Source organism: Gigantopelta aegis, chromosome 9 (assembly GCF_016097555.1).
Source record: "Gigantopelta aegis isolate Gae_Host chromosome 9, Gae_host_genome, whole genome shotgun sequence".
In the NCBI taxonomy this organism is placed as follows: domain Eukaryota; kingdom Metazoa; phylum Mollusca; class Gastropoda; order Neomphalida; family Peltospiridae; genus Gigantopelta; species Gigantopelta aegis.
The window spans coordinates 49,133,952-49,161,700 of record NC_054707.1 but is presented as its reverse complement, the minus strand read 5'-3'; the positions used below and the strand labels follow the sequence as shown (position 1 = coordinate 49,161,700).

Here is a 27,749-nt window from a genome sequence, read left to right as displayed (position 1 = left end):
TGATACAAGAAAGTTACCTGTAAAAGAATATTTAATAAAAGTTAAATGGAAAAAAATATAAATTAAATATAATATTGTACATGTATATGAACAGTAAGTATCACAGGAGTTCTGAAATAACAGTTACATTTCTCTGCTCAAATCACAGCAAGGCAACACCATTTCGATGTGACAGACGTAACCTTGGTTTACAATCTAATAGGAGATGTTTCACTTTCAGAAAAGATCACATTATGGTGAGTCTTTCATATCCACCCCTTATGCATACTTGATTGAAATAACATATTGTGAGCAATTGATGAGTAAAAAAACTAATCAAATACACATCCCCATCATCAATTCTGAAACGGCACTAATAAAAAAAAAGGTGCATACTGTAATTAATGAAACTAGAATACATACAACCTGAGCTATCACCTAAATGCTAATAAATTAATGAATACCCGTAAAGAAAATAATGTAGATTCCTAGCAACGTAAGGTTACACACCACCATTAATTAGTCCATGCAATTCAAGACTCTGTCAGAATATATTTCTGTCAGAATATATTCTGTGAATCAGAGGGTTGTGCGACTAGTAATATTAGGGAGTGCTCTCAACTGACAAGTACTGTGTAAACAAATCGACAGGTTAACCATGACATTTTTCAGTTAACAGCCCTCATGCCTGATCACCACCTCGTGTTGCTGTTATACTATACCACTTGCACTGTCTTTTCAGTTAGTACTACATATAACAAGTAACTTCAAACTAATGAGTTATATGGATCAACGTTTTGTGATTTACAAAACATTTTTTTAATTGTGTGGGATTTCACTCCTTTGAAAACATAATTACCTAGCCCAAGTACTCTGTCGTTCAAGAGATAGGAAGACATTTGGATGGTTATGATTGCTTTCTGTCATCAGAGATAACTGTATAGCAAGGAATGGCTGCCTACCACAGGGTAGGTAAAGATTGCAGCTCTAATACAACAATAACCCTGTTTGATGTTACATACCATTACAATGATAATTTTTCAGTTCGCCGTTAACAAATACATGTATTTAACATGTTAACCAATAATACTGTTTACTGTAATATCGTATAATTCAATCCTTGAAGCAAGCTTTGGTTTTTCTGACACAAGTCCAAGGATTGATTGTCCGTTTGTAGATGGTTTTTTCTGACACATGTCGCAAGAAAATCAATCCTTGAAGCAAGCTTTGGTTTTTCTGACGCAAGTTCCAGGACTGATTTTCTTGAGACTTCTGTCAGAAAAAACATCTACAAAAGGGACTCATGCCAGAAACTATTAATCTGAGTGTTATAAATATTCATGATTGTAGAGTTATAAGGTAGTTACACACGTGCATTAGATATTGTTAAATATGCGCCTGCCAGTCCAAAAGCCTTGCTTAAGTATTCCTTTAAGGCCAGTAGGTACTGGGTTCGCATTCTGGTACTGGTTTCTGAGTTAGTTTCTAGAGGCACAATGGGAAGGTGTAAGGCCACAAATGTCTTTCTCACTATGCTATGACACTTACCAAATTTGCCAATGCTAATTTTAAAAGCAATTGGCAAATTTTATTTTAATTTGACAAAATAATTTCATGTAACAATTGACATTTTGTTAGAAAATAACTGGGTTTTTTGCAATTTTTCAAGTTTGACATTTTCTACTCATGCAGATTTAGCCCTGCACTAGTAACTAACCATAACCCACTATCCTGGACAAACAACCCAGACAGCTGAAGTGTGTGCCAGGAGAGCATGCCTTAACCGTAACTAGATATAAGACAAACAAAAAATAACCCCTAAAAATAGCCTAAGCCCTTGGTCCATGCCTGGCTGTTATACTGTTCAGTTTGCCTAAGGTTGTGTCAGTATATTTTTCATGCCTGGCTGTTATACTGTCAGTCTATCCAAGGTTGTGTCAGTATATTTTTCATGCCTGGCTGTTATACTGTTCAGTCTATCCAAGGTTGTGTCAGTATATTTTTCATGCCTGGCTGTTATACTGTTCAGTCTATCCAAGGTTTTGTCAGTATATTTTTCATGCCTGGCTGTTTGACAGTCCAGTTTGTCCAAGGTTGTGTCAGTATATTTTTCATGCCTGGCTGTTATACTGTTCAGTCTATCCAAGGTTGTGTCAGAATATTTTCCATGCCTGGATTTTTGACAGTTCAGTTTGTCCAAGGTTGTGTCAGTATATTTTCCATGCCAGGCTGTTATACTGTCCAGTTTGTCCACGGTTGTGTCAGTATATTTTTCATGCCTGGCTGTTATACTGTCCAGTCTGTTCAAGGTTGTGTCAGTATATTTTTATGCCTGGCTGTTATACTGTCCAGTCTGTCGAAGGTTGTGTCAGTATATTTTTCATGCCTGGCTCTTAAATTGTCCAGTCTGTCGAAGGTTGTGTCAGTATATTTTTCATGCCTGGCTGTTATACTGTCCAGTCTGTCGAAGGTTGTGTCAGTATATTTTTCATGCCTGGCTGTTATACTGTCCAGTCTGTCGAAGGTTGTGTCAGTATATTTTTCATGCCTGGCTGTTATACTGTCCAGTCTGTCGAAGGTTGTGTCAGTATATTTTTCATGCCTGGCTATTAAATTGTCCAGTCTGTCGAAGGTTGTGTCAGTATATTTTTCATGCCTGGCTGTTATACTGTCCAGTCTGTCGAAGGTTGTGTCAGTATATTTTTCATGCCTGGCTCTTATACTGTCCAGTCTGTCGAAGGTTGTGTCAGTATATTTTTCATACAGCTAGCTGCAGCTTGTACTTTCCTCTGCTTCTGCTTAGGTTCTGGTAGAAGAGGCATGCCCAGCTTGGCTCGGAGGACGTTGGGAATGTAGGGGTTAGAGTTGCAGTGGCCGTGGCGATTGGAGATATCAGACTCCCGGTACACGTGGACCTGTATGTTCGATCGCAGCTCAACATGAATGGATGTCCAGACCTGAAAAGAAATATCAGTTTGGTTTTATTATTCCATAATTAAACTGACAATTGTTTTTAACTATACAGTGAAACCCAAGTAAATCAGACACCCATGGGACCAAGTAAAAAAAAGTCTGCTTTTAAGGGGATTACAGTTTAGAGAAGTTATATTCTGTACTGATATTTCAAAAGAGACTAACAACATTCAATTTTGAGGGAATAATGTTTTGATGATGGTCCAGTTTTGAGGCATTTTACTGTATTTACAAACGGGGGTGAAGTTCAGCATCTTGAACTCTGGGCAAGACCATTATAACACCACCATATAAAAAATTAATTGTTGCAAACTTTCCACTGCCTTTTAAAAAACCTTTGCTCACATACAAGTGTCACAAAGACTAAGAATCATATATAAGATAAAGCGTTCGCTTGATGTGCGGTCGGTTTGGGATCGATCCCCATCAGTGGGCCCATTGGGCTATTTCTCGCTCCAGCCAGTGCCCCACGACTGGTACATCAAAGGCTGTGGTATGTGCTATCCTGTCTATGGGATGGTGCATATAAAAGATCCCTTGCTCCTAATCAAAAAGAGTAGCCCATGAAGTGGTGACAGAAGGTTTCCTCCCTCAATATCTGTGTGGTGCCATATAACCGTCAATGAAATGTGTTGAGTGCATCATTAAATTAAGCATTTCCTTTCCACATATAAGATAACTGCATGAAAGAAAGAAAGAAATGTTTTATTTAACGACGCACTCAACACATTTTATATACAGTTATATGGCGTCAGACATATGGTTATGGACCACACAGATTTTGAGAGGAAACCCGCTGTCACCACTTTCTGGGCTACTCTTTCCGATTAGCAGCAAGGGATCTTTTATTTGCGCTTCCCACAGGCAGGATAGCACAAACCATGGCCTTTGTTGAACCAGTTATGGATCACTGGTCGGTGCAAGTGGTTTACACCTACCCATTGAGCCTTGCAGAGCACTCACTTAGGGTTTGGAGTCAGTATCTGGATTAAAAATCCCATGCCTCGACTGGGATTTGAACCCAGTACCTACCAGCCTGTTGACCGATGGCCTAACCACGATGCCACCGAGGTCGGTCATAACTGCATGAAGACCAAAGGTAAGATTAACTCAAATGGCCTACCTCTTCGCCAATCAAATCTTCAAACTTCTTTGCCACCTTTTTCTCGGGGAGCCACATGTTTCCGTTGGCTAACACAGAACAGTCCTTGTATTTTCCCATCAGTAATACTTTCAGCTTCTCCTCTATCAGGGGAACTAACTCTGTCTTCTCACATGAAAAGAACATGGTCATGAGCTGGCTGAAACCCTCACCTCTGTCTTTATGTGTGCTCATCAAATAACCTGAAACACAGTGCATGTAATTTTGCTGTAACAGTTCATGTTCAGTTGGAAAACACAATAACAAAACAATGCAGTACAATATAGTCTCTGTATTTTCAACATTCTGCATTAACATTTAAAAATTCTTATGTGAAATTATTAACTTAACTGAGACATTTTACATGGAAATATTGCACATTTCTATGGTGATTATTACATTCTGGTAGTTCAGTATAGTATTTTGATAAATGCATATATTTTTCAAGTATATTTCTCAGGGCCCTCTTACTTTTTTTTTTAACTCCAGATAATATCATACACTCTGGATTTAATTTGTATAGTGTTTCATTTGTTTATAAAAAGTAGTGCTCCCCCCCTAGGATTTTAATCAGGGTATGGCCCTGTATTTCTTAATGACAAAGAAATATTATTTTTTCTTGTCCATTGGACTTACCTATACCTTACAACGGTAATAGATTCTATTAATCTACTGTTATTGGTAATTCATAGAGGCATTAACCACTGAAAGCAAAATGACCATACACTAACCAATGAAGGCCCCATGTCCACCTACACATACTAAACCATGAAAGTCCAGTAACTACACTACCAATGTGCCTATAATATGCACTAACCAATTACAGCCCAGGCAGTGTTTGTATACAGCATGCAGTGATTTGTCTATAATATGCACTAACCAATTACAGCCCAGACAGTGTTTGTATACAACATGCAGTGATTTGCCTATAATATGCACTAACCAATGAAAGCCCAGATAGTGTCTGTATACAGCATGCAATGATTGGCCCGCTGCCAGAGAGCCTCATCCACTATTGACTGAAATGCTGTATCTCTACGCTTCTTCAAAACACTGTGGAAATCTACCAGAGTTTCGGCTGCATGCTCTGAAAGATACATACAGAAAATACTTACAAATAACCACATAGAAATACAGAACAAAAAAATAAATGAGATATACTGATAAATATTGTTACAAAAGAATCAAACACCTGATAACTTATCTTCAAATCAACTGTTCAGCATATTACTTCAGTTGAAAGCCTGGTGATTATTTTAAAACAATATCACTGTATAACATATGCATGCTTCTCTTCTTATATGTGTATATGGAAAGATTTTTCAAACAAGTTAAGGAAAGGAGAGTTTGCTTTTTAAAAATCCTTGAGCGCTCAGCATAATGTCTGATACATGGAAAGAAAAGTAATATTTGTTTAATGACATTTCAGCATATTTTAAACAATGGCACTTTGTAAAATGAAAGAGAGAGATAGGTAGGTAGGTAACTATTTTAACATGCTCATATACCACCAGGATTTCAACACACCCATCCCGAGACCAACCTCTGATATGATCGGGGGCCTGACTCTGGACATGATGGGAAGAGAGAGAAGAAACCCACATAGGCTACTCCAACCAACAAAGAAGCCAGGATCTTTTATCTGCACTTTCTGATTGTTTCAATGTAATTACTGAATACCTGTCATTGCAAGATCCTTCAGGTTTCCACTCTTTGCTCCGGCTCGAGCCCGACTGTTAGAATGGAATTCAACAGCCTGGCACAGCATGGCTCTAATTAATACAGAGTTATCCTCCTCAGGACGAATGCAATGAAGGATCATGGGAAGGCTGACATAAGTCTGATTGGTCTTTTTTCTCTTCTGGATGATACGTTCTGGACTCTCTTCATCCTCAGAATCCTCATAGTCGCTGAAGTCTGAGACATGGTCATCTTGTACAGGACTTGTGTTGTCCTCATTACTTGGCATCATTGATTTGGCATCATCCTGACTGGTCTGAGTGACGGCTCCACTTCCTCGTCCAGTACCTGTTGAGTTGTTTGAGATATCAGCTGCTGCCTGTATGTCACTCTCACCTGCAATCACTACAAGTGTCTCGGACGTCTCACTTTTCATTCCAGTTAATTCACTACAACGACTCTCGAAACCTGAAGACAAATGTTTGGATTATTATTAAAACTTGGTGCAATGTCAACCTGTTATTTTCTACAGTTAGATGATCATACTTCAACTTCACACAAACTGCACACTGGGTGTACTCGGTAAATTTGAGGTTTAATTCTAGAATCTAAAGTCTTGAAAGTTGAAGACAAATGATTGCATTATTATTAAAACTTGGTGTAAAGTCAATCTGTTATTCTTTACACAGAATCAAGAAGTAAAAGTTAGATTATTATATTTCTGTGACATAGAAACTGCACATTGTTTGCACTCATTGTGTTTGAGGTTCAGTTACAGAATTTAAAATCTTCAAAGTTGAAAACAAACATTTGGATTATTATTAAAACTTGGTGCGTCAACCTGTTATTTTCTACAGAGAACCAAGTTAGATGATCATACTTTAACTAAACACAAACTGCACATTGTTTGTACCTTTTGAGTTTGAGGTTCATTCTGAAGTTTTACAGCATAAGAGTTTGGAATCATATACTCTTACTATCTAAAGTTCTATAGTCTACACTTATTCTTACTTCCTATAATGAACATTTTATTTTCATATAAGCATGCATTTAATTACCAATAATCAATTGACAGAGTTCAAGAAAACGATTTGGAAGAAAGGAATGTTTTATAAATGACACCTTAACATAGTTAATTGTTAGGTGTCATGAGTTATGACACTTTGTATAATGTTGGAAAAGAAACCTACTTCCACATAGGCTAACCTTCCAAATTACTGCAAAGCATCTTCCCAAGGGTGGAGATAAGCAAGATTTTAATCAAGAGCACAAAATGTAATAGCTAAAATTTACTGACAGTTTATTACTAAAAATACATACTGTACAATGAACTTAATATATCTAATGATACATTTTTATATTATTTTCAATTTGTATACATAATGGGTTTAATTCAGAGATGTGGCAACTGATACTGATGTTGGTTCATTAATATGTACACATGTAGATAGATATATTTACCCTTTATCATTATTCCTAATATTCACTGTCTTCTGTTTGAGAGAATGTACATAGGCTTTACAATACATTTGCCTTTGTAAAGTATTTCCAAACAAAGTTAGTATTAAGAAAACATACCCTGCATCGATGTACAGATCTTGTGGACTGCTTCCTTCATTTGTGAAACCCAGGACTCTGGGGCTATTCCTCCATTCTCATCAAGCTCCACAAAACTGTTTCCATTACGAAGGTAGCAATCAATAAATGCAATGAACCCTGGGATAGTTGACAATTCAGGGAAACATAATCGTGAAAGTTTCTCCAAGAGCTAAGAACAAAAAAAAACAAAAAAAGAAGAGAAAGAAACTCCATTTATTTGAAAATGAATGTTATAATACAAAATATAAACATTTTTGTTAATATTTAAAAAAATCAAACATGGCTGAGAAGCAAAAGATGCTGGGAATGCATCCAGGACCAAGAACAAATGAACTGTTACAGATTATTACTCAACTGGCCATGGTGTTTATAAATAAAGATCCTTTGTTAGTCACGCTGTACAATGAAAAATGCAACCAGGTACTGATGTAGTGTCAAAAAGGCCTGAAACATGTGACTGGTTTGGGATCACCACTGTATGATAATACCTCTTTAAAATTTAATTCAAATTATGTACAATCAAACATACGTCTGCATGCGGCCACCTACCTTAATTAAAAGTCCAATACCTCTAGCCACTGCAGCTATAAAATTTCATCACCATTATATTCTATTGTAGGTATATAGGAGAAGCCCTAGTAATCTGGCAAACTTGTGCCCAATCCCTTTGTTGTTTATTCAACAAAATATGTTTTCAAAAATAAAATTCCATAATATAAACAATTGTTAAAGCACAAGAATAAATATGTTAATTATGTGATCAACAGTCTCTATACCTGTGCTGTTGTTTCAAGAACTGAAGCGGTGCAATAACTGACATCAATGGTGTCACCAGTGGTCTCCCCTGTTTGCTCTTCTTTTCCACCTACAACATCTTCATCCTGTAATACGTTAACTGCAGCCATCTGCACTCCTTGAGCCATCCACTTGTCAATAACTTTTTTCGCTTCCTTCACTTGTTCTGTTCTGTTCTTGTTCTGTAAACATTACAAAAAGTTTAATGTTAATGTTTGAATCAAAAGGAGTAAAAAAATATCTTTGTTTAAAGCTGTAGTCACAAAAATATTTTTGTTATTTAACCATTTAGAATGGATAATGCATCCATGTTATCTTTGTAAAGTGCTATTCTTCGATATATCACCTAGATTTGGTCAGTAATCTAAGTGACATAAAAAAGCATTAATTAGTCATTAATGCTTTCTGTTTTGAAAAAAAAAAAAAAAATCTTTTTGAGACACACCATTCTTCAAAATTATTTACGTCATTTAAAACTGTATTAACATGCCATGAGCAACAGAAAGACAGGACATTTACTCTACTCAGTTTTAATAAAATTCCAACAAACTGTTTATTCAATGGTTATTAGATGTTAATCACAAGGTATTTGTCTAGAGAATCAAACAAATCATCGTCTACTGGATGTCAAACATTTGATAATTCTGACAGTCTTAGAGGAAACCCATTACAGAAGACAGTGAATATTAGGAATAATAATAAAGAGATCTTTTATATGCACTCTCCCACAGACAGGACAGCACATACCACTCCCTTTAATATATCAGTCATTTAGCACTGGGCTCTACTGCCTGAGCTAGATCCCACCCCTTTCAGAGGCCTTCAATCTAGACTGTAATGTTTTATAAGCAAAGGCAAAAGTATTATCAGAAACACCTAAGATGACAGTTTTATTATGTTGTATTCAACTTACAGTAATGAACCCGCACTGTGCCTGTGCCCAGATATCCATGGCCCTGTCTACCTTTGGTAGTCTCTCCAGTTTGACATCAGGAGCCTTAACCCCCAATGTGGGGTCAAACTCCTTCACTTGCATGTTGATTTTCTTGTCTTTCAGACATCTGCATTCTTGCACCAGTCGCGCTTCGCAATGTGTGATGGCTGGTTGCAGTTTGTCTGCAACACAACAGAAATAAACTCAACATACTTTCAGCTGTGAAAATGAAAAAACTAATGGCACATGCATTCATAATTAAAATGAACACAATGGTAAATATTTTCTCTTTTCATGAATATTTAACCTAACATCTCAACAATATTGTATTTCCCCATTTCCAGTGGACTTATGATTGGCTATATCTTCCATTGTGTCATAGGTATCCCATTTCGAGTTACATTCATTCTTCTTTGCTCTTATGGTTTTGACATATCTTTTCTTTAGCTCTGTTTTAATCCAAGCCACCCTTGCTTTATATTTTAAATGAATATTAATTTTTCTTGTAAATTATATTTCATGGCAAAACTTATATAGCTAAACATTTTCTTCTGAATATAGAACAATAATGTTGACAATAAAGTAACATTGTTAATATGTTTATAAAAAAGAAATTTTTTAACAGAATTTTTTTCTAAATATTAAATATTTTGAACACAAAACCTGTTTACGGTTTTTTTTAACTCACCTTGCAGTTGTCCATTCAACAACCTGTCAATAATACCATTCAGCAAATTGTCACTCACTTCCCTGAACGCTGAGCCACCAGCACGTCGCAGGCATTCAGCAAGGAAACTGATCCAAAACTTCACTGCCTTTTGAGGTAGCTTTTCACTCTTGTGTTCTGAAACAAAAATATGTTTCACTATCAAAAAAAAAAGTAAAATAATAACATTACCGGCATAAAATGTTCTGAAAAAGTTACAACATATTTATTATTTTACTTCTTCCAATTTGCAACAGTGGAAAAGTGCATATAAAAAGACCCCTTTCTGCTTTTGGGTGAAATCTAAAACAGTATTGGCTCTCTTTGAAAACCTAAGCAAAAACAGTTTTCTTATTTGGAGGGTGCTTGACACATACATTCAAATGCACACTTTTTTTCCACACAAAAATAATCATCAGTCTGTACACTGGACATCAAAGGAAACAAGCCGTGTTGTGTGTACAAAAAAGGAACTGACGAAATTAAACTTCAGTGGCTTACGACAGTTATCGTAATGTAATTTAACAGTATTTTTAACAGCCTCTGTTTTGTCCCATACCTGTATCCATTTGTATGTCTGATACACACAATAGAAGTTATATTTTATTTGAGCAATGAAAACATTTTATTTGTTATCGATTTGGCAATCTCCGACTGAATTTTTTTTTATTTGGTGCCAAATATGTCACATGACTGGTTGTAACTAATGAATTGTACTTCTGTCATTTCTGTCATTTCTTCTCTTTATTCAGCAATTCTTTATAAAATATTATAAACTTTTCATTTTTGGGAGATATCACAGCTTATAAAAATAACAGAAGTTGTAGTGTTTATAATTAAAATAATTTATCTTGGGTACCTTTCCAAAAACGAAACTACTTTTTATAAGTTGGTGATATCAAAAAGATCGATTAATTCGATGAATTAGGGGATTTTTTTTTTTTTTTTTTATCCCACATCACTTTACATATATCTTGAAATCTTTATTAAAATAATAATATTGAAACTTTGATCGGTTCAGCAAAACCAGAACTGCCCGTGAATGTCAGACCGACAAGAGTCTGCTTGTATTTCTTATCAACTTTTTTTGTACCAAATATTGAGATGCAAAATAAGGGGTATGTCTTTCCACAAAGTTGACCATCCAACACAATGATATATGGTAACCAAGCTTTCATTTGTTTGTTTGTTTTGGGTTTTTTTTTAAGGATGTGGTGCCGCATGGCCGCCTTCCTTTAATTTTCACCCAGCAAGAACACTGATAATCACAATCATACAAACTTATTTGAAATTTATAAAAATCATTAAGAATTAGATTATTCCCCTCAATCAAAAACAATTTGCAACTTGTATAATAAATTTGATACTGATGTGCACACACTCATATAACAATCTGTATCTTCATGTAACTCCATGTAGATACCAACCATCATAACCAAGGAGTTGTCTTGTAGAACCAACAGGAAGAGCTGCCAGGTATCCAATCAGAGTTGACAGATTTGGAATCACATCCTTAGTCCGACCTTCAGGACTATCAATAAAATTCTTCACTGCCTCAGTGACTGGCTTTAACAGCTCAAAGTCACATATTGTAGCTGGAAAATAGTTACAAACAATTAATACAGTCTACAACATACTACACAGATACATATTTTATGTATTTGCTGGTACTGACCTAAAGTTTCACTTAATATAATTAGTATGTGTAATAGTATTAACACTCATTCATAAGAGCAACATTTTTGACTTTGATATGAACACAAATTATTTACTAAAGGTAGTTGAAATGCCCGCAGAATGAATATTTTTTTCACCCAACAAACTTTATGATAAACAGAAAATACTACATATTATAGATACCATTTTTCTTACGAGTTGTTTTAAAACGTATCTAACAAGTGCAAGTGAGTTGGGTACATTTTTAAATGAGTTGTAAGATAAATGGATCTAACGGACAGGAATGTAATATTCTATTCCTTACGTACCCAAAAAAAACCACATTTTTATTTATGGCACTTGCACTGTAGTTAACTTATATACATTACAGACAAGTCAATTTCAGGTTAACTTGTACTTCACAGAGTGATCGATTTCAACCATGTTTTTTTCCCATTGGATATGGTATGGCTTTGGTGACATACATGTAGTCATAACATAGAAGCAGCCAGTAATATATCTTTAAAACAATTATTGGATGTATATGTATTAACAAGTATATGTATTAACAAGTATATGTGTAAGAATATGTGTTAATCTACTCACCAGTAATGTTAAAAGTGTGTAATAGAATCTATAACATTCAGTACCTATCTCTGAATAACACTGATCTGAAAAGACATTATGATTGTTTTGTGAGGGTATACTGCCATTACTCACTGTCATGTGCTTTGTCTAGAGGAAAGCTGGTCTTCACCACAGTAAATGGTCAGACCTGTCAACCTTTAGTCAACAGAAAGCAGGAGATTTTTTAAATTCACACAATTTAACCCAAAATTGCAAGATTTTAAAAACAATTATTACAATAACATTATATAAACACTGCATAGACAGGTTGACAGGTCTGATATGGTTCCAACTCTGTTTGTAGACGAAGCATTTCCACTTTTATAGTGTGTGCCATAACAGGTTCCAGAAACCTCTCTACAGCTATCATAAACATATATGGACATCTGATGGTACATACAGATGTTCATAGAATATTTCAAACAAGACAATGAAATTATTTGACAGAAAGCTAGCTCCAGTTATTATGATTGTGAAGTACCTACAAATAAATACCTGCACAAGTTTTCTGGAAGGCAAAGAGCAGACGCAGTTGGTGTTCTCCTACAGTGGTTCCCCCTAGCTGACCAATCATGTTGCCCAGCACCATGAAGAGAACATCCATCTGTTTGTAGTCATAGCCTAGAGGGTCTAATGTACAGAAGTAGCCCAGGGTTGGTTTTAGTAGGACCTAGAGGAACATTTAAAACAATTGGCACCATGAAAAACTCCATCTGTTTGTAGTCATAGCTTAGAGGATCTAACTTACAGAAGTAGCCAAGGGTTGGTTTTAGTAGGACCTAGAGGAACATTTAAAACAATTAGCACCATGAAAAACTCCATCTGTTTGTAGTCATAACCTAGTGGGTCTAACGTACAGAAGTAGCCCAGGGTCGGTTTTAGTAGGACCTACACACATTTGACTTTTGTTTTACTTCATGTCTCATAGCCCTTTAATGTAACAGGCGGCATGCATCTAGCAAAATGAAGTAAAAAAGTATAATTAAATGAGAGTGTTCTTCCTTGCATGGGTACTCGAGTCCTGTGAACGGACTCGAGTCTTGCTAGGCTCGGCCCGTGCCAGAGTACTCGTGGAGGCCCTATACAGAAGTAGCCAAGGGTTGGTTTTAGTAGGACCTAGAGGAACATTTAAAACAATTATCTTTTAGAATACAACAAAACATGCACACATTTACAGAAATAACTTTGCTTTAAAATTTATTAGCTTCTAAAATAACTATGTCTAATGGTTTTAACGATATAAAATATGGTAATTAAAAATGTATTTACAACTTGGAAAAAAATGATAATAAAATTTCTTTATTACAAATTTAAATGAATTTTTAAAATCTGTTTTTAACATACACCAAGATGAACAACCATGACCCATGTTTCACTGATCTAGGACTTATAATTTGAAAGAAACAAAGCCAAACATGGCCTAACCCTGACCCTAACCTGACCTGACCCTAACCCTGACCCTGACCCTAACAATGACCCTGACCCTAAAGTTTAAAGAGGAGGGTGGGCATGTGAAGGCAGATTTACCAATTTCATTACTCCCGCCACTAACTTCATTCTGGTACAGACTATTCAGGCAGTGAGTGACATGGACAATGTGCTTGAACTCTAGATAATACACACAACAAGAGACATAAATATTATGATGATGATGGCTATACATCATAGTAACATGTAGATACCTTCACTCTCTCCCAATGTGACCTTGTTATGTACAGAGGTAACCAGGCGTTGATGGGCTCTCTGCTCATGCCAACTGTCGCATAGCCCAGAGGGTTCTTGAAGTCAAAGCCACCATGAGCGCTCAGTTGCCCGGCAACCGATATCTTGTACTCCAGAGCATCAAAGAGAGCATTTCTGCTGACCAGAGTGCCACTGATGACAAAGATGCGGGTCTGAAACAGATACGTGTAATATGATCTTAACATGAGAAGTCTTCAAATCGACAGTGAAATCGGTTTAAAAACGTTTATTTTTACTGCTAATGTGAACACATTATAGTGCTTCCCACAGGGAATGCTTTTTTTCATACTATGGAATTTACTACAAGTTATTTATTTTGTAAACTGCACACAAAAATAGTATTTTTTTATCATCAATTGAAGTATACTCTGTTACTGTTTAGCTAAAACTCACAAAAATAAAACATTTTGCAAATGTTTAAGAAAATAGGTATCAGCTAATTTATGTCTACATCAATGTGGACTGATTGTAACTCTGTCAGATCTGTCTTTGCAGTGTGCATGTTTTTAACAACTTACTTATCCACTGGTACGACTTACTGCTATGATTGCACATAGATTATTAATCATCGGCTATTAGATGTCAAATATTTGGTAATTCTGACATATAGTCTTAGAGAGGAAACCTGCTACATTGTTCCATTAGCAACAAGAGAGAAATAGCCCAATAGGCCCACCGACGGGGATCGATCCCACATCGACAGTGAATCAGGCGAGCACTATACCTCTGGGCTATGTCCCAACCCTAAATAATATTAACAGTAAACCAGACACTGCAGCCATAACACTGACAATGTTTAAGCATAGTTTGTCGGGAGTAGTTCTTACGTGCGTACTATGTACGTTAGCTCAAAATTAAACACTTTAATTTAAATTTTTATAGTACTGGGCCAGTTGTCCATATATAATCTCCTGATATGCCAGTCATGGTGCACTGACTGGGACGAGAAATAGCCCAATATGGTCCCACCGACAATGATCGATCCTAGAGTGACTGCTATGTCCCACCCCTATTCATTATACAGTAGGTTCTACTTCAGTTGTTTCTTCTGACAGCAGCACTAAACTTACTGCTGTTGGTTCATCCAGTGCATGTTCTGGACGTTTGACAGCCAGACCGAACCCGATGGCGTCACCAGTGTCATCAGTGTCCAGGAGCACATCTTTGACCGACAGCTGAGACAGGACACAGAAGAAGAACTCAAGTGAGTCTCGAGAAAGTCGTCCCAGTTCTGTCTGATCGACGTGCAGACTCTGCAGCTTGGACTGGTCGGTCTTGGCACTACGCATGTTCTTCACAACTCTCTTGTCCATCAGTCGCTGTCGACGGCTCTTACTGAACTGAAATCAGAAATACACTTGTATCCTGCAACTCTTACTGAACTGAAATCAGAAATACACTATAGTCCATCCCATCCTCCTACAATAATTGTTTTTTTGTAAATAATTTCAATTTGGTTTGATTTAAGAAGAAAATTAAAGTGTTTTGGAAATAACCCAAAAATACTATTTTTGTGTGCAATTTTGAAAACAATTGGCTAAGAAATAAATAACTTGTAGTAATTTTCATAGTATGAAAAAAGGCATTCCCTGTGGGACTGACTATAAGTCTTTATCCTGCTACCACTGCTGTAACTGAACTGTAATCAGAAATACAGTTTTATCCTGCTACCACTGCTGTAACTGAACTGTAATCAGAAATACAGTTTTATCCTGCTACCACTGCTGTTACTGAACTGTAATCAGAAATACAGTTTTATCCTGCTACCACTGCTGTTACTGAACTGTAATCAGAAATACAGTTTTATCCTGCTACCACTGCTGTTACTGAACTGAAATCAGAAATACAGTTTTATCCTGCTACCACTGCTGTAACTGAACTGTAATCAGAAATACAGTTTTATCCTGCTACCACTGCTGTAGCTGAACTGTAATCAGAAATACAGTTTTATCCTGCTACCACCGCTGTTACTGAACTGTAATCAGAAATACAGTTTTATCCTGTTACCACTGCTGTTACTGAACTAATACAGTTTTATCCTGCTACCACTTCTGTTACTGAACTGTAATCAGAAAAAGAGTTTTATCCTGCTACCACTGCTGTAACTGAACTGTAATCAGAAATACAGTTTTATCCTGCTACCACTGCTGTTACTGAACTGTAATCAGAAATACAGTTTTATCCTGCTACCACTGCTGTAGCTGAACTGTAATCAGAAATACAGTTTTATCCTGCTACCACCGCTGTAGCTGAACTGTAATCAGAAATACAGTTTTATCCTGCTACCACCGCTGTTACTGAACTGTAATCAGAAATACAGTTTTATCCGCTGTAACTGAACTGAAATCAGAAATACAGTTTTATCCTGCTACCACCGCTGTAACTGAACTGAAATCAGAAATACAGTTTTATCCTGCTACCACCGCTGTAACTGAACTGAAATCAGAAATACAGTTTTATCCTGCTACCACCGCTGTAACTGAACTGTAATCAGAAATACAGTTTTATCCTGCTACCACCGCTGTAACTGAACTGAAATCAGAAATACAGTTTTATCCTGCTACCACCGCTGTAACTAAACTGAAATCAGAAATACAGTTTTATCCTGCTACCACCGCTGTAACTGAACTGAAATCAGAAATACAGTTTTATCCTGCTACAACTGCTGTTACTGAACATTAATCAGAAATACAGTTTTATCCTGCTACCACTGCTGTTACTGAACTGTAATCAGAAATACAGTTTTATCCTGCTACCACTGCTGTTACTGAACTGAAATCAGAAATACAGTTTTATCCTGCTACCACTGCTGTTACTGAACTGTAATCAGAAATACAGTTTTATCCTGCTACCACTGCTGTTACTGAACTGAAATCAGAAATACAGTTTTATCCTGCTACCACTGCTGTTACTGAACTGTAATCAGAAATACAGTTTTATCCTGCTACCACCGCTGTTACTGAACTGTAATCAGAAATACAGTTTTATCCTGCTACCACTGCTGTTACTGAACTGTAATCAGAAATACAGTTTTATCCTGCTACCACCGCTGTTACTGAACTGTAATCAGAAATACAGTTTTATCCTGCTACCACTGCTGTTACTGAACTGTAATCAGAAATACAGGCCGATTATGATGACCGATTAAAGTAAAGTCATAAATGTATACTAGCAGATTATGGCTTTTGACATTGCACATTTGATGTCACATACATAGATACATGTACATTACAAAATTGTTCATTGCACCTCTAGGTCATCTTACAATGTAAGTAAAATATAAAAAATAATAGTTTTTCCCTTTAATGTTTGATGGATTGCAGGATAAAAATAATAACTACTTAATAATGTAGGATATCAGTTTTATCCTGTTCAGGTCGAATGGGAAATTACATTCTGCAAGCCTGGATAACTGGATAAAGCTAATATCCTACTTTATTAACTAGTTATTCTCTATGTACATCTAAAGTGTGAAACATGAACAAGTGACTATAATCTCCAGTGCTGTGACACCCATTTAAAAATAAACGTTAACCAATCTAAAAACTTTATACCATATTCTAATATTAATTGTTTTTCAACAGTTTATACCAAATCTGAAAATTGTATACTATGGTAAATAATAATGATTTTCCTGCACTTCAGATTAAATATATTTTCAATGCCATTAAATACTTATATAGGCTACTTACTTGGGCCTCATACCGCAAATCATGTGCTCTTGCCAGCATTGCCACAGACTGCGTGTCTCCACGTGAGAAGCGAGCCAGCATTCCATGCATTAAGTCAATCTGTAACAAAACACCCAGAAACATACATGTAATACACAAGTCCATAAATCAGGAGAAATGGTGGTGATGATGCACTAAGGTTTGAGGTCAGGTTAATGTATGTACAAATAAAAATAATTATAATTTAACACGTTTATAAGAACGAATATGATTGATCACTATTAAAATTTCAGTTAATAAAAACTGCATTTTACCAGTCTGAATTTTTATAGTCAAACTACATCATATAAATTAAGCAAACCAAAGCCTTATAGTTATACCAGTTGTGAAGCATTGGCTGGAATGAGAGAACTGTGAAATATATTCGGTTTTAAGGGAAATCAGATTTACAGAGGTTCGAGTTTTTAGGAGTTTTACTGTATATACATTTTCACTTGTTACAAAATATTACAAAACCTTTTTTTCTGAATAAGCTGTTCGTTTACCTTTTTTTCTAAATAAGCTGTTTGTTTACTTTTTTCTTAATAAGCTGTTTGTTTACCATTTTTCTGAATAAGCTCTTTATTTACCTTTTTTCTCAATAAGCTGTTTGTTTACCATTTTTCTGAATAAGCTGTTTGTTTACCATTTTTCTGAATAAACTCTTTATCTACCTTTTTTCTGAATAAGCTGTTTGGTTACCATTTTTCTGAATAAGCTGTTTGTTTACTTTTTTCTGAATAAGCTGTTTGTTTACCTTTTTCTGAATTTCTTTGATATAATCCATGATGGAAGATCTCAAGTGTTTGCTGATTCCCGGTCCAAACACTGTCGTCTGAGACATTCTGTCTTGTAGCTTCTTCAGACGTACTTCGAGCTTTGAGATATCTAGCACAGAGTTTGAAACAATGGTCAATAATTAACATGATCACTAAGAATAGTTATGAACAATAACCAACGTTATGATCCAATTTCGAAGATACAGAGTTTAATTGGGACAAATGGAAAATAATAATAATAATAATAATAATAATTTGTCACCAATACAGGAATACCAAAAAAAGTAAATTGATGTTTGAATATATTTTATTATAAATTAAAGTAAACAATAAAAACCAAAAATAAATAAAATATACTATTTGATGTAACCCAACTCACACATAAAAATGACTTACTCTCTTTTAGCAGTTTTTATACTGTGTTTTAATTTAACTTTTGAATTTTTATATATTCACCTTTGTTTTTCACTCAGTAGCTGATATATGTTTTTATGTTATGTGTTGTTAAACACTCGTTCAGTAATTAATTCTATTTTATCTGTAATTATTTTTCTTATATAAATAAATATATATAGAAAAAAAACACATAACCACTACAGGTGATTTATAACAACCAAGTATTTTTGTTAGAGAATGGTCTTAAGCTATATTAAGAAAAACACAACAAAACAAATATTTTTAAGTGTGGCCTTACACATTTTTACAAAAAATACTGAACACACCTCCGTTTTGTGAAATCACATCCGAGAATGAAGTTGTGAGAACATCAGTGTTTCGTGACAAAATCCTCACTCCCCACATGACTTTGTCTGATGCACTGGAAACAATTTCTCGATTCACGCTACGACAAACAACAGGCAGTTGTAGGCAGTACGATCTTTTGTTCTGAAAGAAAAATATCAGTTGGTTTTTCACTGAAACAGAAACTCTGCTGTCCTGCCTATTGAAAAAAAAATATCAGTTGGTTTTTCACTGAAACAGAAACTCTGCTGTCCTGCCTATTGAAAAAAAAAGGGTTTTTTCTTACATCTATTTGTCAGGGAGAGGGAGAGGGGAAGGAGACAGACAGACATAATGAGAGAGAGAGAGAGAGAGAGAGAGAGAGAGAGAGAGAGAGAGAGAGAGAGAGAGAGAGAGAGAGAGAGAGAGAGAGAGAGAGAGAGAGAGAGAGAGAGAGAGACAGAGAGAGAGACAGAGAGAGAGACAGAGAAAGAATGAGAGAGATGGAAAAGAGAGTGGGGAGGAGAGAGAGCGGAGAAAGAGAGAGAAGAGGAGAGAGGAGGAGGAGAGAGAGAGAGAGAGAGAGAGAGAGAGAGAGAGGAGAGAGAGAGAGAGAGAAGAGAGAGAGAGAGAGAGAGGAGAGAGAGAGACAAAAGAAGAGAGAGAGAGAGAGACAGAGAAAGAATGAGAGAGATGGAAAAGAGAGTGGGGAGGAGAGAGAGAGAGAGAGAGAGAGAGAGAGAGAGAGAGAGAGAGAGAGAGAGAGAGAGAGAGGAGATAGAGAGCGAGAGGGAGAGCAAGAGAGAGACAGAGAGAGAGAGAGAGAGAGACAGACAGACAGACAGACAGAGACAGAGAAACAAACAGACAAAATGAGAGGAGAAAGAGAGAGAGAGGGGAGGAGAGAGGAGGGAAGAGAGAGGGGGGGAAGAGAGAGGGGGAAAGAGAGAGGGGAAGTGGCAGAAACAGAGAGAGATACAGAGACAGAGTGATACACACAGAGAGAGAGAGAGAGAGAGAGAGAGAGAGAGAGAGAGAGAGAGAGAGAGAGAGAGAGACATAGAGACATAGAGACAGAGATAGAAAGACACACTGAAAGAGTGTTTTGTTACAGGTAGGACAACAATGAATGTGTGACATGTCAGTGTTGTATAAACTGACTTTTTTAAGTGTCTTCTTCACACTGATGGCTGGACAGGGCATAGAAGAAGCCACAGGGAGGTAGATCCACGTCTCTGCTTTTATCAGCAGATTCTCTGAAACCAAACACAGACTATGTTAACTGAAATACAAGCATTTTAACAATGTTGCTTCAAGAAAACCTTTTATTAGTTCAATTAAACTTAAATAGATATCCATGACACTATCAATATAAAGATTTCAAGGCAATAATTGAAAAAAAAAATACAACAAAAAATCAACAGATAAATTTAACTTTAAATTTCTTTCAGATTTTTTTTATAATACCAAATAATTATATGTACAGTGGTAAATATAGCACATATATCAAGAAAAAATAAATAACTGAACAGTTTTGATGTAAGATAATTTAATATTACTCTAGAGAAAACAGTTATTAAAACAAATAATCTACTGTAAACCGTATTAATATTGCGACATGTTTTTGTTTGCGAATATGCACATTACCACATGTTTGCAATGTTTAAATTTCACGAATGACCATTGGCATATGTGACAAAAAACCTAAATGGCCAATATTGCCTGTATCGGTTTGGAAACGGCGATGTTTCCTATTACTCAACATCAAACTATTTTCTCTTGTACCAAGTAAAGAAGATTACCCATCTTGCATGTAATAGAAACACAGCTCACGGCTTTAGGTGTTAACAATTAATATACTAGTACCTTTGGTAGCCGAAACACAGAAAACGTGAAGTTTTTATCACAGGGTGGAGAAAGGCTGGAATAATTTAATTACATGTAGTGTCTAACAATTGTGGTTAAGCCATCAGATATAAGGCTGGTAGGTACAGGGTTCGCAGCCCGGTACCGGCTCCAACCCCGAGCGAGTTTTAACAACTCAATGGGTAGGTGTAAGAACACCACACCCTCCTCTCTCTCATTAACCACTAACAACTAATACACTATACTGAACAGACAGTCCAGATAGCTGAGGTGTGTGCCCAGGACAGTGTGCTTGAATCTTAATTGGATATTAGCACGAAAATAAGCTGAAATGAAATGGATTTAGTGCTACTTATTACTATTTAGTATTTTTGAACATGTCTGCTACATCAATAAAGCGGTAAAGCGTTCTCTTGATGCACAGTCGGTCTAGGATTTATCCCTTTGGTGGACCTATTGGCTATTTCTTGTACCAGCCAGTGCTCCACAAATGATTTAACAAAGGCTATGGTATGTACTATCCTGTCTGTGGGATGGTGCATATAAAAGATCACTTGCTGCTAATCAAAAAGAGTATCTGTGTGGTCCTTAACCATGTCTGACACCATATAACTGTAAATAAAATGTGTTGAGTGCGTTGTTAAATATAACATTTCCTTCCTTCCTTCAATAAATTGAATGATAATTATTATGACTGTGTTTTTTGTTGTTGTTTTTCTTCATGGTTTACTAGTATATAGAAAATCAGACACTACCTAATAACACTCTAACCTGGAAAATAATGCGTGCATATAAATTTCGCAACTTGAGGTTAGGTGAGAATGACGCGAAATTAATATGCATGCAAATTTTTCCTGGTTTACAGTAAATACATACTTTATTTATGTCAGTCTACTATTTATGATTATAATTTTTTCTGGAAGCAGTTATCAGCTCTAAATGTTTGTAACTGTTACAAACTTTCACAGTGGTTAGCTCCTGTTCCTTCTTCTTGTTCCTGCTCAGTTATTTCCCCTGTAATGGTAGCATTCTGTGTGACCTTGCCCAAACCAACAATCTTATTTTCTCCATCCATCACAATCTCAATATCCACAGTCTGCCCTTGACTGAAAAAGATGAAAAAAAACCCAAAACAAAAGTTAAATCTATTGTAATAGATAAATTGAAAGCTGTGTACAAATTAATAAATTGAAAAACTCCCTAATTTTGTGGTTTTAATATACCATTTCTATAGGGAATAACTGGTTACTGTCTTAAGGTATTGGCTTTATCCTGCAAAGGTTAAAATGGTGAATGCAGCGAGGCTTTGCTGAGCTACATTTACCATTCGACCTGAGCAGGATAAAGCCGATATCTTAAGACAGTAACCAGTTATTTTGTTTATCCTACAGGAGTAGTCTGAAAATAATTATTTATTCCATTTTTGTGTACACAAATAGAGTATCGTCAACCTAGCAAGGCTTTTGCCGTATGATGTCATACATGATGTCATTCTCTGTAACTACATTCTGTCACATTCAAAATGTTACTAAACGCTTAATTCATAAATAAATATACCAGTTTTGTATTGTTATCACAAAACTAAAAGTTATTTATACTTACTGTACATAAACAAATTAAAGAGTATGTTTGTTGAAAATCTAGTCTGAAACACTTCAGCTGAGTCGAGCTGATATCACATGACCTATATTTTTTAGGGGCTGCACAGTGTAAAAAATAGTGGTACGGCTCGTAGTTGCCAGACTCGCCTTTCAAATTACTTGTAAGGACATTTTCACAGATATAGCAAATATAACCCACACACACACAAAGTGGTACGGCCATGCCGTACCCCTTTGAAAAGTGGTACGGCCATGGCTGTACCATTTGTGCCGCCCCTGTTTTTGGTCATTGACTGAAAATATAGAGATTTATCTAGGCATCATATCTTGCCAATGTATACAGTGACTGGGAGATAAAAATAAATATATGGTACAGCTTTTCTAAACTCAAAAAAAAAGAAGAAGAAAAAAAAGACTTTAATAATAGAATAATGTATTAAATACTCATGGGTAATTAACACTGGTCTTAAATACTGTATCACCCATCCTGTGTTCAGTGACAACAAACAGTAACAGTTTGTTTTGTTTAACAACACCACTAGAGCACATTGATTTATTAATCATCGGCTATTGGATGTCAAACATTTGGTAATTCTGACAAATAGTCTTAGAGAGGAACCCCATTCTATTTTTACAAAAAGTCTTTTTACTTGGTAAAGGCGAGACAATAAAATGTTTACCTAAACGAGACTAGATTGAAGAGTTCCGCCAGTTTGGCTTGTAACGCCGTTGGTCCATCTTGGGGCTCACAGTAACGAAACATACCCGGGGTGCTTCCCGACTCACTCAGTTTTTGTAGGAACTTGAAATCATGACCTGCAGGTAGAAAAACAACATGTGTTACCCATGACAGATATGAACTACCGGTAAGTATAAACTGATTTTTAATCTCAGCTTGAATAAATGGGTAAATGTTTATTCTAATTATTAAATTTTACCCTTATAAATATTTCTTATAAATGTTATATTACTTTCTAATACATGTAATAATTTATGCCAGGATACATGAAACATTATATCTTTTTTTTAGCATTCTTCAACATTTAATTTTTAAAAAACCGTAATGAAAATTTTTAAAATTAATAAAGAAATGTGAAAAAGTAGAAGACGATTTCTGCTGAGTTAATGACAATTACTTCGTGAGAAGCCGACCGTGTGTATTGAGACGTCAGTGTCCGTCTGTCTCAGCTTGTCTGTCCACTTGTCAGACTCTGCCTGGACGTGGTCCCGTCCGGTCACTGTGTCGTTTCCGTCCGTCAGAAATATGATCACAGTATGTCCAGCAGCATCACCTGTTCATAACAAAAAAACCCCAATAGTTCAATTGTATTCCAACAAAATATTGCATCAGCTCTTTTGGATAATGCTCTCACAAGTCTAATGCATTCTGCGTGAGACTCACGTATTTGAACGTCGTGTCATGCTCTCACGCCGGTACATGATTTTCTCACGCATTTTAAACATTATAGCAAAAAAAATAATTATACATATATATTTTTTGTTGTTCATTCGATCTCAACGACCGGCAAACACGCCTGCGACTGCCGGCCGGCCCGGTTAAGCACTGTAAGGCATTAAAATCATATAATAGGTGTCCATGTTGTTTACTGATCAGAATCTCGAACCTTGACCAATTGTCAGCGTGTTTATTTCCCGTGCTGGTTTATTCGGGTTCACGATGTCGGACAAAATCTCACTCCTTGTGAAAGTTCCAATGTACTGAATCGAATGTGACAAAACACACTGCGTCTGTGCTGGCACAAACTACAGATCTGACAACAGACGACATAGAACATGCACTATATTTTAACACTGCCAGACTGGCAGCTGCACAATGTTCCAAACTTACTCACTCATTTATCTTATTAAACTACAAGAAAGGTATATAAATCCATGTGGATTTCTCATACTTATTGTTGACATTTATAGAAGTAAATTTATCTAAAGATATGAACGCAGTTACAGACACAGACATCAAAATACACCAGACATGACATCTACAGAGTTGGATCTGGGGGGGGGGGGGCAGGGGATAGTTATAATTTTATTATATATTAATTTTAATTTTTTTACGATCCCCCTCCAAACCTCCCCCAAAGTTCCCTTGGCATTCCACCTCATGTCACTGGGCCCCCCTCCCCCTAAATAGATTTTCTGGATCCACCACTGATCTGTGCCACACTCACTAGACCCAGCTTCGGAGTGTTTTGGGCCTAAACCAGAATTTTTTGTGAAAACCAGATGTTTTTCACAGCCCCTATTTACATATTAGTACAGAACATAATCTTTCAAAAACTGATACTCCTTAAACCCAGAGGTTTAATTACTTGGTGCCTTGGGTGTCTAATTTTAGTGGTTTCACTGTATATATGCATACACATATATAAACAAAAGAGTAACTCAGAACAAAAAAATGTCATACCTCTTCAATTTGTTCCGGACCCAGTCACTGGCGCTAAGTCAGAGATTGTGCTCGGGAGAGACGTGTTTGAACTTTAATTGGATATAAGCACTTTAATATGTTATCCAATCCAATCCAATTTGTTGTACATTGACCCAATCATAATGATTTGGTTTTTTATTAACTGAGCAAATATTAATTATAATTGATTAATAATAAAATGTCTACCTCTAGATTCTGCAATAATCTCGTCAACCTCATTAAACGCTGCCACAAAACTAGTTGTTCCTCCTATCTTCAGCGCCTCAATAACTGTCTTGTAGTTGTGAAACGTGAAGTCAAGTCTGACGGCCTCGTGGTCGTACAGAACAATGTCAATTTTAATCTCTGAGTTGTTCATGCCAGTTTCCACAATGTCCAACATTGCCTGTTTTACCTGTGGTGTGAAGTTGAATATAATTATAGTAAGTCAACTGGGACAAAATCAATTTGATATAAATGTATGAGATTAAAAATAAAGAAATGCTCTGATGTAACTAAATACATGAAAACATGGATGGATGGATTGAAGGATAGATGGATGGATGGATGGATGGATGGATGGATGGATGGATGGATGGATGGACGGACGGATGAACAAATAAAATGGATGAATGAATGAAATTAATGAATTAAATGATTTAATGAAACGAATGAATAAATTAATGAATTAATAAAGTAACAAATTAATGAAATGAATAAAAGAGTGAATGAATAAATGAATCAAATTAATGAATCAATGAAATGAATCAATGAATGAAACAATAAAAGAATGACCAACTGATTACATTAATGAATGATTTAACATTCACTGTGCTCTGTGATTTTTTTTTTCACAATGTTTGATTGTTTTTTTTACAAATTCAGTACAAATGTTTAATAATGGATATTTTGTCCTGTCATCTAAAAGATCTTTTATACCCGAGTCCACGGATTGCCTGACATGGATCCACTCCGGTCCGCCACCAAGATGACGTGTGTTTTACCAGACCCAGTGCTAAATGTCTCATCTATGTGGCTGGGCAATGGGATCAAGATCTGGAGACACTGCTCACTGCCAATCTTTCCTGCACTGACTTGACCTGAAAGTCAAAACACTAAATATAAAAAAACCCATCTACTCACAACAGGAAATGTTTTATTTACCAACACTCTCAACACATTTTATTTACGGTTATACATGTGTATGGCATTGGACTCTTAACAGAAGATCACCTAGCTGTGTATTTTTATCACTGAGAGCGGATATCATCTGATGGTTGATAATTGATTGACCACTAAGCCATATTTAGCAGTGAGCTGGTCATCTGCTATCAATGGTTAATTAGATATCACCTCAAGTATAAAAATATTTTTTAAAATTACTTTTGTTGCTGTTGTTCTTGAACATGATGTTCTTAATGCATAACAGACTAAGTTCATTTTTAATTACATAATTCGTTTCTTAGGATGTGTGAAGCTAGGGTGATTCTGAATGTATCAAATATTACCCGTGAAATGCCCTGAATTGGAAATACTACTGTAAAATGTAAATAAATAAATAAAGTTTTTGTTTTGCACCTAAACAGACAATCAAAATGCTTGATTTACTACAGATATGTTGTACAAAGAACAGCAAAAAGTTAACATCAGCACTGACAATATCAAAATAAAATGTCTATAGCAATAATATTGAAATAATATAATTATGTACAAAAACTGTGATTTTACCATTACAGCACATTAAATTGTGAACATGACAATTGCTGTAATATGTTATTTGGCTTGATACCATATGGTTTTGAGATTTAATTGTACTGTTTCTACCTTCTCCCTTCAAAAAAAAAGAAAAAAAAGAAGTAATATATTATATTTACAACGTTTAGTAGGTTTTTAAAAGTATCAGTAAAATTAATTTGTCGCTTCAATATGGGAGACGACCATCATTACAAAATACCACTAAACTTCTAAAGTTACCTCCCCTAGCTCACTGAATTGTGGTATGACATGAAAGAATAATTTAACACAGAATTTAACTTATTACATAAAACAGAACCAGGGGTGTAGCGTGAGCTGGACCTGGGGAGGGTTCGAATATGAACCAAGTGGACCTTTTCTATTTTGTTTTTGCACCACCAGAAACTCCATACGTATAAACCTGTATGTTTTAGTTCTGAAAGAGGACCATTTGCTTCAGCGAACCCCCCCCCCCCCCCCAGCCTACGCCTCTGAGAACCTACAGTAAAAAATTACACAGAAAAAGATTATTGAAAAACCCCCATAAACAGTTATTACCGGGTAAGTTTAAATTATTTTATACGATTACGCAGCTTAGAGATTTGTTGAAGTCATGTAACTGTTGTACATGTCCGGGTGACTCAACACTGGAACCTCAAGATGGAAACAACATTTACAGTTGTGTCAAAATGACTTAAAACAATTTAAACATTATGAAAAAATTAATTACACCAAACTGAACCTACCATACAGGGCCATACACATGTAGCTAGGAAGGGGAAGGGGGAGGGAAAAGGGAAGGGGGAGGAAAAAGGGAAGGGAAAGGGAGGGGGGACAGATGAATTCTACATATCTCAAATGGTTAAGATGAGGATTTTCTTTAAGTTCCTATTATTTTACCGGATTTTGTTTTTGCCTCTCCCCCCACTAGCTATGGCCCTGCCACATGTGTAAATCTACCTTGTTCATCGGTCCTGTTTTCAGTCAGTGCGGCTTCAATAACAAGGTCGGCTTGAAGAGGATTCAGTTTAAACTCCTCCTCTATCTCCGCAAACGACTTCTCCACACTCTGAGAATTCCCCAT

At 36.0% G+C, this 27,749-nt stretch overlaps 1 protein-coding gene across 1 annotated transcript; it reads right to left on the bottom strand.

Moving 5' to 3' along the window:
- Nucleotides 1-11: 11 nt before the first annotated feature.
- On the bottom strand, nucleotides 12-27,749 carry LOC121381616. Its single transcript, XM_041510952.1, has 22 exons — nucleotides 27,626-27,749; nucleotides 25,871-26,031; nucleotides 25,139-25,346; nucleotides 23,646-23,801; nucleotides 23,190-23,325; nucleotides 21,869-22,014; nucleotides 20,204-20,298; nucleotides 19,045-19,207; nucleotides 18,301-18,431; nucleotides 17,526-17,624; nucleotides 14,904-15,173; nucleotides 13,773-13,985; nucleotides 12,586-12,760; nucleotides 11,218-11,402; nucleotides 9,790-9,982; nucleotides 9,081-9,283; nucleotides 8,149-8,349; nucleotides 7,352-7,541; nucleotides 5,774-6,241; nucleotides 5,037-5,180; nucleotides 4,076-4,296; nucleotides 12-2,936 (listed from the first exon to the last, which is right to left on the bottom strand). Exons 1-22 carry the CDS (start codon nucleotides 27,747-27,749, stop codon nucleotides 2,697-2,699), a joined length of 4,122 nt encoding a protein of 1,373 aa, XP_041366886.1. The 3' UTR covers nucleotides 12-2,696.

Bases quoted from the DNA above. Each gene is read 5' to 3' on its own strand.
- LOC121381616 (XM_041510952.1), bottom strand. From the start codon at position 27,749: ATGGGGAATTCTCAGAGTGTGGAGAAGTCGTTTGCGGAGATAGAGGAG. The intron at 23,326-23,645 runs GTAATTGTCATT...TTCTACCTGCAG, and splicing joins CACGGTCGGCTTCTCACGAA to GTCATGATTTCAAGTTCCTA. The intron at 17,625-18,300 runs GTAAACAAACAG...GTTTTGTTACAG, and splicing joins TCAAAGAAATTCAGAAAAAG to ATTGACTTAATGCATGGAAT.